We start from the raw sequence: 13,925 nt of genomic DNA on the forward strand, positions 1-13,925 counted from the left end.
TGCCCAGGAACCTGGCTCTGGTCTTGGGGTTGAGGTTCCCTGCGTCCTGGAGGCTGGTGAGGATCTGCAGCTTGGAAGAGGCCCTTGTGTCTCTCAGGGCAGTGGGAAGGGTGGGTGGGGACTTCACACCTAGGGTGCTGCGTGGAGAGACGGGGAGCCCCCTGCCCGTGCTGTGCTCCAAGCACCCTTCTGGGTGCTGATGCCAAGGATGGGGAAGGGCCTGCTCTCCTAGAGGCTGCGGTGTGGAGGGAATAGCAGACCCGGATATCATGGGACAGCAGTCATGAGAACAGGTTGACCGATTGACCGATGGGAAGGGGGGTCTGGGGATGACGGCTCACAGCTCCCGTGGGAGGATGAGGGCCAACTGGGTGGCGTGAAGCCCAAAGACTCAGTGTCTGTGGCCCGCCAGCCGGCCCGGAGGGGCAGAGGTTGAGGTCTAGAGCCGGGGAGGCAGACACCTGACACATGTGGGCAGCGGGAGGCGGCCTCAACTCGGGGAAGGGATGACCGCACTCAGGGGCCCCCGTCAAGTAAGACAGGGCTCCAGAGCGCCAGCCTTCCCCACTCTGCCATTCTGCCTCCTGCTGCTGGTGAATTAGGATAACTGAAAACGACTCAGGTTTTAAGAGGGAATGCCGCTGCAGAAGTCATGTGGCCTAGAGGGAATTCTCAGGGCTTTCAAAGCAGATGCAAGGAGTAAATTGGGATTGCTAGTGCAGAATCTGGGGCTTGAGGGGAAATTTGAAATCTGCGCGTATCTTTAGAACAAGGCCAATGACTAAAATTTTACAAAGTAACGTTTTGAACCATCAGACGTCCATTGCATGCTCCAGGTGCATCGGGCACTGAGCTGCTGCGGTGTGAGTTGTGGGAATAAGAGACCTGGGCCTGGGTGAGTCCCTCCTTGGCAACAGTGGGTTTAGCAACGATTCGTCATTTTGATAGGCGGACTCTTTGTAACTTAATCTTTGATTACTGATACTAGGAATTTTTTTTTTTTAATATTACTGATCATTTTTTTGTCTTTTGGTTAATTTAGAGTTCAGGGTCTAGGGTTTACTTTCACTTGGAGTTTTTGATACTCACAAATTCTGTCTTAGTAATTGTCTTAGACACAGTTTTTAGATTTGGAAATTAAGGCAGCATTCCCCTGGCTAAGTAGTGACATTTCTGAAATGCACTCCCCTAGGGAGAAGGCAATGGCACCCTACTCCAGTCCTCTTGCCTGGAGAATCCCAGGGATGGCGGGGCCTGGTGGGCTGAGAGTCGCACAGAGTCGGACATGACTGAAGCGACTCAGCAGCAGCAGCAGCAGCATACCACCCAAGCAGCCACTGTTTAAGGAGATCTGAGTCGCTTGCTGGTATGTGGGTGCAGCCGTTACTAGTGCTGACTCAGCTCTGTGGGGAAGGGCCCTGAGCAAGACCCTTGCTGTGCTCTCTGCCGGTGCCCAGGCCTCTCAGGTGGTGGTGAGTTTCAAAGCCTTGCTCTAGCCAGAATTGATTTATAGTAACATGAGCGTGGTAGGTTTTCGCTTAAGTCCTGGTACTCAAGAAAAACTTGTCTCTTCCCCTTTGCAATTCTGGGAGTGGAGTTTCAGTTTTCTCAAGTATTAATTTCTTATCTTCTTGGACTCTGGAGATGAGGGGGAGGGTGAAACTTCTTATCTTTGATTTTGCCTATTTATTTTCTAATACGCAGTTTCAGTTCATTTGTTTTAAAATGTGATACAACTCCAAACTGTTGTTTTAAGGAACGACAGTTTTGTACTGTTTGCAAAATGATAGACATTTTCAACGTTGTCTTTTCAGCATATGCAGTTCTTGAAGTCTTGCTCTTAAAAGTGACCTACTTTACAGTACTCGGCATGCAGTTCTACATTCTTTAGGGATGGAATGATCGGTTTTGTCATGTTCTTAACACATTCTGAGACTTGCTATTGCTCCTTTCCCTTTTCCTTGCATTGAAATTTTTTGAAACTTGCACTTTCATAACTTAGATTTGTGGGTACATCATAGCACAATGAAAATAACCCCTAAGCTGTCCTCTTCTACCTTCCAGTTTGGTGATCCTGGCAGACGTTGTTATTTTTGAATCTGTGTAGCTACATAGTTTAGAGTTAAGACTCTGCATTTATCAGCTGTGTGCCTGTGGCACAGTGCCTTTCTTGAGTTACTTATGTGTAAAATAGGGACGAGGATTGTTCGTATTGAAAGACAGAATGCATGTTTATGACAGGGCTTGCATATAAAAGCCCTTATTGAGTATTCAGTTCAGTACAGTTCAGTCACTCAGTTGTGTCCGACTCTTTTCGACCCCATGAGTTGCAGCACGCCAGGCCTCCTTGTCCATCACGAACTCCTGGAGTTCACTCAAACTCACTTCCATCCAGTCAGTGATGCCATCCAGCCATCTCATCGTCTGTCATCCCCTTCTCCTCCTGCCTCCATTCCCTCCCAGCAAGTCAACTCTTCGCATGAGGTGGCCAAAGTACTAGAGTTTCAGCTTTAGCATCATTCCTTCCAAAGAACACCCAGGACTGATCTCCTTCAGAATGGACCGGTTGGATCTCCTTGCAGTCCAAGAAAACCACAGTTCAAAAGCATCAATTCTTCGGTGCTCAGCTTTCTTCACAGTCCAACTCTCACATCCATACATGACCACCGGAAAAACCATAGCCTTGACCACATGGACCTTTGTTGGCAAAGTAATGTCTCTGCTTTTGAATATGCTATCTAGGTTGGTCATAACTTTCCTTCCAAGGAGTAAGCGTCTTTTAATTTCATGGCTGCAGTCACCATCTGCAGTGATTTTGGAGCCCCCCAAAATAAAGTCTGACACTGTTTCCACTGTTTCCCCATCTGTTTCCCATGAAGTCATGGGACCAGATGCCATGATCTTAGTTTCCTGAATGTTGAGATTTAAGCCAACTTTTTCACTCTCCTCTTTCACTTTCATCAAGAGGCTTTTTAGTTCCTCTTCACTTTCTGCCATAAGGGTGGTGTCATCTGCATATCTGAGGTTATTGATATTTCTCCCGGCAATCTTGATTCCAGCTTGTGCTTCTTCCAGCCCAGCGTTTCTCATGATGTACTCTGCATAGAAGTTAAATAAGCAGGGTGACAATATACAGCCTTGACGTGCTCCTTTTCCTATTTGGAACCAGTCTATTGTTCCATGTCCAGTTCTAACTGGTGCTTCCTGACCTGCATACAGATTTCTCAGGAGGCAGGTCAGGTGGTCTGGTATTCCCATCTCTTTCAGAATTTTCCACAGTTTATTGTGATCCACACAGTCAAAGGCTTTGGCATAGTCAATAAAGCAGAAATAGATATTTTTCTGGAACTCTCTTGCTTTTTTGATGATCCAGTGGATGTTGGCAATTTGATCTCTGGTTCCTCTGCCTTTTCTAAAACCAGCTTGAACATCAGGAAGTTCACGGTTCACGTACTGCTGAAGCCTGGCTTGGAGAATTTTGAGCATTACTTTACTAGTGTGTGAGATGAGTGCAATTGTGCGGTAGTTTGAGCATTCTTTAGCATTGCCTTTCTTTGGGATTGGAATGAAAACTGACCTTTTCCAGTCCCGTGGCCACTGCTGAGTTTTCCAAATTTGCTGGCATATTGAGTGCAGCACTTTCACAGCATCATCTTTCAGGATTTGAAATAGCTCAATTGGAATTCCATCACCTCCACTAGCTTTGTTCATAGTGATGCTTTCTAAGGCCTACTTGACTTCACATTCCAGGATGTCTGGCTCTAGTTGAGTGATCACATCATCGTGAATATCTTGGTCGTGAAGATCTTTTTTGTACAGTTCTTCTGTGTATTCTTGCCACCTCTTCTTAATATCTTCTGCTTCTGTTAGGTCCCTACCATTTCTGTCCTTTATCGAGCCCATTTTTGCATGAAATGTTCCCTTGGTATCTCTAATTTTCTTGAAGAGATCTCTAATCTTTCCAATTCTGTTGTTGTTAACACAGTCCTAATATTTATCTGTATATTGTCTGGTTTGACAGTTTCACCAAGTTGTAATAAAGCTCATGGGTGGGGAAGGATGTGAATGCAGTATGTAAATGTAATTGGATGTACAGTGTGGTGAAGTTTGTAAACTGATGGCAAGCAGTCAGTTTGCACAACTGGTGTTTAGGTAGCAAGTCACCTGTAATGGTCAGTTTTCATTGTTGTAGAAAAACAATCTATCATGTATACATTTTATAATAATCTTAAATGATTTCACTTTTAAATTTGTTCTACTAGTAGCTTCCGTTTAGTTCCTGGGATACAGGAGTTTAAATGAACACTGACCCTGCATCCTGTAGTTTATGACAGAGCTTACCATCACCCTGCAGAGTCTGTCAGGTTTAAGGCTGGCTCACAGCTGGTTAATGTGGCTCTGAAGGAAGGGAAGAGTTTTCAATTATTAAATGAGGATGATATTTTTAGATGTCTCCAAAATCCCAAATTGGTCCAGCTACTCTTGACCTCTTTCCACAGTCCAGTATCCCCAGTTGCCTTTCCCATATTTCCACTTGGGTATTTTTGCTGTTGTTCCAAACTCAGCGTGTCTGGAGCTAAGGTCACGGTCCTGCTTCTGGAGCAGATGCTACCTCTGGTTTCCCTTCCTCTGTTAGTGATGTGCCTCTTGCCTTGATCACCTCTGGGTGCCGTCTGGCCCCTTCTCTCTGCTCTGTGCCTGGGCCCTCAGGCTTTGTCCCTGTCCTTCCCTTCCTCTTGGCGTTGCTGCCCTGCCTCCTTCCCGTGTCATTTCCTAGTGTCTGCAGACTTCTGTCTCTGATTTTTATCACCATCAGTATTGAATACTAGATTAACTGTCCCCAGATATAAGTCATAATGGGTCACTTTCCTCTATAAAACTGTTTGCAGTTCCTTGTTCAGTTCAGTAGCTCAGTTGTGTCTGACTCTTTGCGACCGCATAGACTGCAGCACACCAGGCCTCCCTGTCCATCACCAACTCCCGGAGTTTACCCAAACTCATGTTCATTGAGTCAATGATGCCATCCAGCCATCTCATCCTCTCTCGTCCCCTCCTCTTCCCGCCTTCAGGTTTTCCCAGCATCAGGGTCTTTTCCATTGAGTCAGCTCTTCACATCAGGTGGCCAAAATATTGGAGTTTCAGCTTCAGCATCAGTCCTTCCAATGAATATTCAAGGCTAATTTCCTTCAGGATGGACTGGTTGGATCTCCTTGCAGTCCAAGGGACTCTCAAGAGTCTTCTCCAACACCACAGTTCAAAAGCATCAATTCTTTGGCACTCAGCTTTCTTTATAGTCCAACTCTCACATCCATATATGACTACTGGAAAAACCATAGCTTTGACTAGACGGACCTGTGTTGGCAAAGTAATGTCTGTGCTTTTTAATATGCATTGGAGAAGGAAATAGCAACCCACTCCAGTGTTCTTGCCTGGAGAATCCCAGGGATGGGGGAGCCTGGTGGGCTGCCGTCTATGGGGTCTCACAGGGTTGGACACGACTGAAGTGACTTAGCAGCAGCAGCAGCTAGATTGATCATAACTTTTCTTCTAAGGAGCAAGCATCTTTTAATTTCATGGCTGCAATCACCATCTGTACTGATTTTGGAGCCCCAAAAAATAAAGTCTGTCACTGTTTCCACTGTTTCTCCATCTATTTGCCATGAAATGATGGGACTGGATGCCACGATCTTAGTTTTCTGAATGTTGAGTTTTAAGCCAACTTTTTCACTCTCCTCTTTCACTTTCATCAAGAGGCTTTTTAGTTCCTCTTCACTTTCTGCCATAAGGGTGATGTCATCTGCATATCTGAGGTTATTGATATTTCTTCCAGCAATCTTGATTCCAGCTTGTGCTTCTTCCAGCCCAGCGTTTCTCATGATGTACTCTGCATAGAAGTTAAATAAGCAGGGTGACAATATACAGCCTTGACGTGTTCCTTTTCCTATTTGGAACCAGTCTGTTGTTCTATGTCCAGTTCTAACTGGTGCTTCCTGACCTGCATACAGATTTCTCAGGAGGCAGGTCAGGTGGTCTGGTATTCCCATCTCTTTCAGAATTCTCCTCAGTTTGTTATGATCCACACAGAGGCTTTGCAGTAGTCATTAAAGCAGAAAAAGATGTTTTTTCTGAAACTCCTCTTGCTTTTTCGATGATCCAGCGGATGTTGGCAATTTGATCTCTGGTTCCTCTACCTTTTCTAAAACCAGCTTGAACATCTGGAAGTTCACGGTTCACATACTGTTGAAGCCTGGCTTGGAGAATTTTGAGCATTACTTTACTAGCGTGTGAGATGAATGCAATTGTGCGGTAGTTGAGTTCTTTAGCATTGCCTTTCTTTGGGATTGGAATGAAAACTGACCTTTTCCAGTCCTATGGCCACTGCTGAGTTTTCCAAATTTGCTGGCATATCGAGCGCAGCACTTTCACAGCATCATCTTTCAGGATTTGAAATAGCTCAACTGGAATTCCATCACCTCCACTAGCTTTGTTCATAGTGATGCTTTCTAAGGCCTACTTGACTTCACATTCCAGGATGTCTAGCTCTAGGTGAGTGATCATAGCATCAGGATTATCTGGGTCATGAAGATCTTCTTTGTACAGTTCTTCTGTGTATTCTTGCCACCTCTTCTTAATATCCTCTGCTTCTGTTAGGTCCGTACCATTTCTGTCCTCCTACTGGAACCCTTTCTCTGCCGAGTTGTTCGGTCTTCTGTCTTCCTCTTCCCCCTCCTGTTTAGAGACCCTCTTTACCCTGTGATTGCAGTTTCTGCTTGCTCGTCCCCTCCTGTTTTTCTGGATGCAGGTGGCTCAGCCTGCCGTGGTGCTTACTGCTTTGAACTTGAAGCGCACACTTGGTCTCTCTCATTTTGTGCTGGGTCGTTTGTTGCTTACTGTTGTCTCCAGTTTCGGAATTGACAAACTTGATCTGTCTAGACTATTTGTAGATTATTATGTCCTTGGGTGTAGAGATTATTTCTAAATCCTTGAATTCCCCAGAACCCATACTGGTATGTAAAATAAATGTGCAGTAATTATAATACTGTTATTTGATGAAAATAGTTTTCTAAATGATTGGGCTTTTCAAAAGCTTTAAGGTAAAATTGCTACGGAGTATATTAATACTTGTGAATACGCTCTTTGGACTTCTGTTCATGCTGTGACATTCCTGAGCTTACACTAAAGCTGCCTCTTCAGGAAGCTCCTGAAGTCGGCAGTGGGTGGCAGTGAACCCTGACTCTCCAGAGAAGGCGGACGAGGCCTGGCTGGTGGCTGCCTGTGTCCTGTGGCTGCGGCTGCACGTGAGCCTGCTGCTCAGATGCCCGCCTTTCCTCGGGGCAGGAGTCAACGCTCGTTCTCGCCGGGCCTTCTTCCTGGGGAGTGGCCTGGCCTCCAGAGAGACACTCAGAGACTGGTCCCGTTGCTTAGCTGCCTGTCTGTCTCCCTGGGGCAGATCGGTCAGGCACCCAGGAGGGCTTCAGTGGGGTCGGACGGAGGTGGTCATGGGGGTGGTGTAGTAACAGGGTTTTCTGGCGTTCGGGACATTTGAGGGTGGTTGTCCTTGAACCTCAGCTCTAACTGCCCCCGACAGGCCAAGCAGGGCGGGAGAGGCCAGCGGTGGGAGGCAAGGGGACAGCAGACGGTGGGCACACTCTCGGGTGTCGAGGCCTGGGGTCCCTGAAACGGCTGTTAGCCGCCTTTCCTGGTTGGCTGCTTGGATGGGAGGGGATTCACTGGCACAGGCTTTTGGGAATCTTGCCCTCGTCCTGCGTGTCCGAGTGCACATGTGGGAGCGCTTTCTCCTGAGTTGCTGGGCTCAGGAGGCGTTTCTCCTTGATGCTTGGCGGTGGCTTTCGTGATGTACTCGGACAGTATCTTCAGTAAAGGAAGGTTCTCTCTCTTTCTCATTCCAGACTGTCTGCCATGGTCAAATAAATCATCTGTTCAGTTAAAGGGTTATTGTTGTTTCTAGCAGAAATCTTTTACGACATAAGTGATGCTATTAAATAAACTGTGTTTCTTTTATACAAATCTTGTAAGAACGTTTCCCCCTTAATCTTTGTAGAGAATGTGCCAGAGGAGCTCCGAGAGCCGTTCTACACGGACCAGTATGACCAGGAGCACATCAAGCCGCCCGTGGTCGGCCTGCTGCTCTCGGCCGAGCTGTACTGCCGCGCCGGGAGCCTCATCCTCAGGAGCGACGCTGCGAAGCCCCTGCTGGGCCATGACGCCGTCATCCAGGCCTTGGCTCAGAAAGGCCTCTATGTCACCGACCAAGAGAAGCTGGTGACAGAGCGAGACTTGCACAAGAAGCCCATCCAGATGGTGAGTCTTCGCGGCCACGCCGATGGCGTTTGACGTGTGTGCTTCTGAGCGTGACGTGTGTCATACAGCAGAGGGACCTAGGCTTTACAGTTGCACTGCTGTCTCTGCCTGGAGTCTAACAGTTATCTTTTTCCTCATAAACCTCATTTTCAAACTGAAGGTTTGTCTTTTTAAGAACTGAAGTGTGGTCGATTTACAGTGCTGTGTTTCAGGCGTATAGCAGAGAGATCCGACGAAGGAAGAGTGTAATGAACTATTTTGGAATGTTTGGTCCCATTCTAATACTCGGGAGAAACAATCACATAATTTCCAACTAAAGTGATTTTTTTTTTCCCCCAGTTTAAAAGCTTACTTTTTTCCATCCCAGAGACTTTAAGAGATGTAAAGGGCATCCTTGTCTTCTTGGGAAAGAGGTGGGAGTGGTGAGTGCTCGTTTATATGCGTGAATGACCTCTTGGTAGATTTCTGTGTGCTCAGTATTTGAGTTTATTTAGCAACCAAGAACGCATTCTTGTGGAGAACACGCAGTGCAGGGCTGTGTGCTGGCCTGGGTCGAGCAGGCGTGCCCTTCCTCCCCGCAGCTCCGGAGACACGCAAGTGCTGGAGTTCTGCGTGTCCTGCGTCAGTCTGTGGTACTGCTTGAACTCGCGTTTACAAAATCCTGGGCGTCGAGAATGGTATGGAACAGTGACTCATTTGCATGTTCGATTAGATCAGGCTCTCGTATGAGGCTGGTTGTCTTCCTTGGAGGAGAGAAGAGAGGTATATGCAGAAGACTATATGAAATTATGAGACTGAAGAAAGATGAGGGAAAGTTAGTTTACCAAGTATAGCACTAGAAGAGCTGATTGACCTACCTTTGCTTTCTGCCTGTTTTCCTTCTTTAAAACAACCTCTTTTTATTACTTTCAAGAAATGGAGAATAATGTCTCGAGAAAACTTTAGTTAATGAATTTAGTAATAGATTTATTAAACTGCAGAATCATTGAGGAAAACTAAGAATGTTTCTTGTCAGATGGGAGGTTGTGGCCTTCTGTTGACGGCTGCAGGTTCACCTCACGGTTCCGTCCGAGGTTTGCACACCTGCATGGCGCCCGTGAGCAGCTTGCAGGCCCCAGGGCTGAGCAGAACTCTGCTCAGGGGGCCCTGCAGTAGCTCACTGGCCACTCTCTGGAGTCACTGCACTGGGTGGACACTCCTACTCTGACTGCTTTTGCTTCCTGCTCAGGCCGAGGGGGTGGTTACGAGCGTGTCCCTGTGCCGAGTCTGCATCAGGGTCTGCCCAGTGCCAGTTCTCTGAGGTGCCGGCAGTGCACGTCACAGGACCTGCTCCTCCTCAGAGGAGGTTGTCTGTTCTAGGTCCTCTCTAATAAGAGTGGAGCAGACTCTCCACGCTTCCTTCATTACTTTTCCTAGTGTAGCTTGAGTGTGTGGCGGTGCAGGTTTGGTAGACTGCTCTTGCATTCCCATCAGGTTACTTTCACTCTGCATTGATCTTGCTGTTAAATCTGACTCCAGGAATTGAGGGCTTCCCTGATAGCTCAGTTGGTAAAGAATCCGCCTGCATTGCAGGAGACCCCAGTTTGGTTCCTGGGTCGGGAAGATCCGCTGGAGAGGGATAGGCTACCCACTCCAGTATTCTTGGGATTCCCTTGTGGCTCAGCTGGTAAAGAATCCACCTGCAATGTGGAAGACCTGGGTTCGATCTCTGGAGAAGGGAAAGGCTACCCAGTCCAGTATGCTGGCCTGGAGAGTGCCATGGACTGTATAGTCCATGGGGTCAAAAAAGAGTTGGACAGGACTGAGCGACTTTCGCTTCACTTTCACTTTCCAGGAGCTGAGGTTTCAGGAGCGTGATGTAAAGGGTAAGGCCGCTGCTTCTCTGGGTCTGGCTTCTGTTTGGGGGCCTCAGACGCTCGTGCTAGACCACATCGTCTTCCCCTTGCTGTGCTGCACCGACTGATCTGTGTTTTCATTGTATACTTTCAGTTTTTCTTACAACTTGATTTAAGGTTTTCCAGTTGCTATGAAGTTTTGATTGATGATATTTGCTATTACTATTTTTCTAAGACCTGTGTGAGAAACTTTCTTAAGAGTACTAGTAAAAACTTTGTTTCTTAAGAAACCATTCTTTTTGGTTTTAGAGTAATAAGAATCAATATCCTTCCTGGTCCTGCATTTTGAGAAGTGTAGTGAAAACTAGTATGTTTAATTGCACTGCTACACTGGCCCCCACCACGCCTCCCACCTCTACACTGTCTTGGTTGGAGCCTTATTTCTGCGTGCCGCCTCACAGCCTCTTGGGGAATATGTGGTGGCGGCAGAAACGCCACTGTGCGTGTGAGGCGGGCTTGCTGAACAGAGGTGGTCAGCTTGGGCTGGGTGGGGGTTGAAGGAAATGCCTTTTTTTTAAAGCAAAAGTGAGAGCACCGGTTGGGGAGTATCTCTCTCCATCTGAGTGGACTTAAAGACAGACAGTGAGAGTGCAGCCTGTAAACACGCTCTTCTATATTTACGTCAGTGGAAAGCATTGTCAGGAAGTGTGTTTTTCAGTAGTTAGGATGTGTATCAGCCATTATTCCGAGCATCGTTGTAGTCTGTAAGGTTGGCGGAAGGACTGAACCGTGGCGTGCGCGTGCCTGGCCCACATCCGTGAGCAGAGCCCAGATGCAGTGCGTGCACAGTCGCTGGGCGGGAGGCACAGGCTCCGAGACCTGATGTCAGTGCTCCAGTCGGCGACTTGTGTGCCCTGGAACCACAGCACATCCTAACCCGAGTCAGGTCATCTCTCAGGTTATCTGTCCGCACAAGTACTAGTACGTAGGAGGACTTGGAAGTTGAGGGACTTGTAGCAAGTGGAGCCAGATGGGACTTGTAGCTTTTGAACTTTCCTCTGCAACAAAATGAAGTTGCATGTGTACTGCGTTTGATATCATCAGATTGGGCTGATGGATTTGATCTGTGTCATAAAATCTTAAATTCTATGAATTTCATAGCTGTAAAGAGCCTTAGAGATCAGAGCTGACCTGTGTGTAGTAGAAAACTTGCCAGTCACGACCAGCCTGGGGAACACAGTCCAGGGCAACTTTGAACACAGACTTCCTGGCCCTCCATGTAGAGCTGCTAGCATGGGGCCTTAGAAGAGGGGTGGAGGCACCTTGAGGCATGCAGGGTCCCCAAGCAGGGATCAAACTCATGTCCCTGTAGTGGGAGCATGGAGTCTTAACCTCTGAACCACCTGGGAAGTCCCTGGGACGTGTATTTTTAACAAGTGTTCAGAGTGACTTCTGTGATCAAGAATGTGATCTGAGAAATTTGAAATTTGATCTACTCCAGTCATTTCAAATATGTAATACTTAGAATTTAGAGGTTAAGCAGTTTGGCTAGGGTAGCGCTGTTATTTAGTAGCAAGACTAGAATTAGAATCTGAATGAGCTAAAACTCTTGACTTTCTAATTTATAATGCTGTAATCCAAAGCAAATTTGAGCACTTAAATATTTGGTTTCATGCTATGTAAACTGTAGACTGGTTATGAATCAAACTCTTGGTTATAAATCAGCTTTCCAGTCATGTTTGCATATATAGGAAAAAGTTGATATTCATAAAGCTCTATTAAAGTAAATGTATATAGTATGTGTGATGTGAAATAATGAGATTGATTTTCATGTTTGATTTATAAAATAACCTTTATTACTTAATCAGATCTTGTTTTGAAGCAGTCATATAAAGAAAAATTTTATTTTGAAGTGCTTTGTTTTAATGAGTACCAGAAAGAGCTTTAGTACTCTGTTTGCTTAATGGGAACTAAAGTGTGCTGATCGATCATTTGTTAAGGAAGGCACGAAATGTTCTCTCGGTAAACTGTCAGCATTGTTTTAATGGATGTTTGGGGTATTCACACAATATAAGCTAAAAAATTATAATGCATCTCTGGTACTATCCATTAGGGCTTCCCTGGTGGCTCAGGTGATAAAGCATCCACCTGCAGTGTAGACCAGGGTTCGTTCCCTGGGTCAGGAAGGTCCCCTGGAGGAGGGCATGGCTACCCACTCCAGTACTCTTGTCTGGAGAATCCCATGGACAGAGGAGCCTGGCGGGCTACAGCCATGGGGTCACACACAGTCTAACACGACTGAGCGACTCACACACACACACTCACACTGTCCATTACTCTGCCTTGTTGTGCTGTAAGACCAGTGAAGCTGTGTTTAAAACAGAGGGATGATGGAAACATCTGTTTACCCTCAGGAAGGCTATTCCTGCAAGTGAAGGAGTGTTACTTTATCGTGTTTTGTCATCCACATTCTCCTGACCACGGATGCCTGCACTTGGATGATGTGGACCTTAGAATCCAGAGAGAAAGAAGACTGGAAAAATGCTTGTTAGCATGAAATGGGTGCTCCCCGTGGGAGTGTAAGCCGTAGCATTGGGATCATACAGGCGGGTGTGGTGATTGCTGCCGGCGGGTGAGGAAAGGCGTCGGGGCTGAGTGATTCATGGGGTTTCCGTGGGTGGGAAGGGATCGGTGAGGGGCGGCAGGCTGAAGAAGTTCCCAACGCAGTTTGGGCTGTGCAGGCATGCTGTGCGTCACGAGTGATGTCGCCCCTGCACGGGGGACGCGTGTGAGACGAGTCTGGATAATCGGCCAGTTGCAGAGGCTGTGAGCCCTAGTTGGGATTTTTAACTCTTGTGCATTACAGGATCATGGAAGAAGTTTTCGTGCTGTTTTCCTGGGGGTTTGCTGTGCCAGTAGTGGTGCATGGACTTGTTTTTATCCTGCCTGTGTCAAACAAACAAAAGAGCAAAAACCCCGCCCGCCCATCCTCCTCACTGCTGTCCCCCTCCAGCACACTGGCCCCCCACTGCTGTTCTGGGGTCCCCATGGCGCCACCGTCGCTGGAACTCAGTCACTTACCCATGTAGAAGTTTGAAAAACCTTTCCCCATGTAAGAAGTTTAAAAATTGTCCTTTAGAGAAAGAGGATTATATAAATGTAAGATTTATTACAGTAGTGGTTGAGGAAGGACTTATTTCTAGTCACCCGTGTAGAATAATGTCTTGCAAACTATGAGCAGAGCTTATCTGTGAAAAATTATGCTAAATTCTCCTGGCATTTGTTGAACAGGATTTTCTTCACGTGTAGTGCTTGGTATTTCTGTTGCATGAATCATGGACCTGGTTTGGATTCCATTAGTATTTCAAGGCTCAAAGTCACATTATCTTTTGATATAACCATTTTTTTTACATTTGACTTAGCGTTTATTTTATTTAGAACTCCAGATTCCTTTCTCCTAGAAATAACTTGTTGAATGTGTGTTCATTTTACCAGATGACCTCACAAAACCTTTATGTTTATAATAAACCTGAAGTCAGGCCATCTGTTAATTTTTTTCAGTTTATTGACAGCACTTCTGCCACATACTCTGTATTACATACTGTGACTGGGAGGAGCTTCTGTCCTCCAGAGGCTCGCATTCTCCTGGAGGTTAGAGAAACAAGCAGCTTACAATACGTGTGTTTCAGGAGTGTAGGGGCTCCAGACTCACTTCTGCTCTTGGGCTGAGTCTTGACAGCTGTGAAGGGGCTTCCGGGCAGGCACAGA

The 13,925-nt window shown here is 46.5% G+C and overlaps 1 protein-coding gene across 2 annotated transcripts in view; it reads left to right on the plus strand.

Annotated features, from left to right (window-relative positions):
- CAMSAP2 (calmodulin regulated spectrin associated protein family member 2) overlaps positions 1-13,925 on the plus strand; it is a 97,648-nt gene that overhangs the window by 14,030 nt on the left and 69,693 nt on the right. For both annotated transcript variants that reach the window (XM_024976917.2, XM_024976918.2), the window contains exon 2: positions 8,063-8,322. In XM_024976917.2, coding sequence (XP_024832685.1) covers positions 8,063-8,322 — 260 coding nt within the window. The remainder of the gene's footprint in view (positions 1-8,062; positions 8,323-13,925) is intronic.

Source organism: Bos taurus, chromosome 16 (assembly GCF_002263795.3).
Source record: "Bos taurus isolate L1 Dominette 01449 registration number 42190680 breed Hereford chromosome 16, ARS-UCD2.0, whole genome shotgun sequence".
Taxonomy (NCBI): Eukaryota; Metazoa; Chordata; class Mammalia; order Artiodactyla; family Bovidae; genus Bos; species Bos taurus.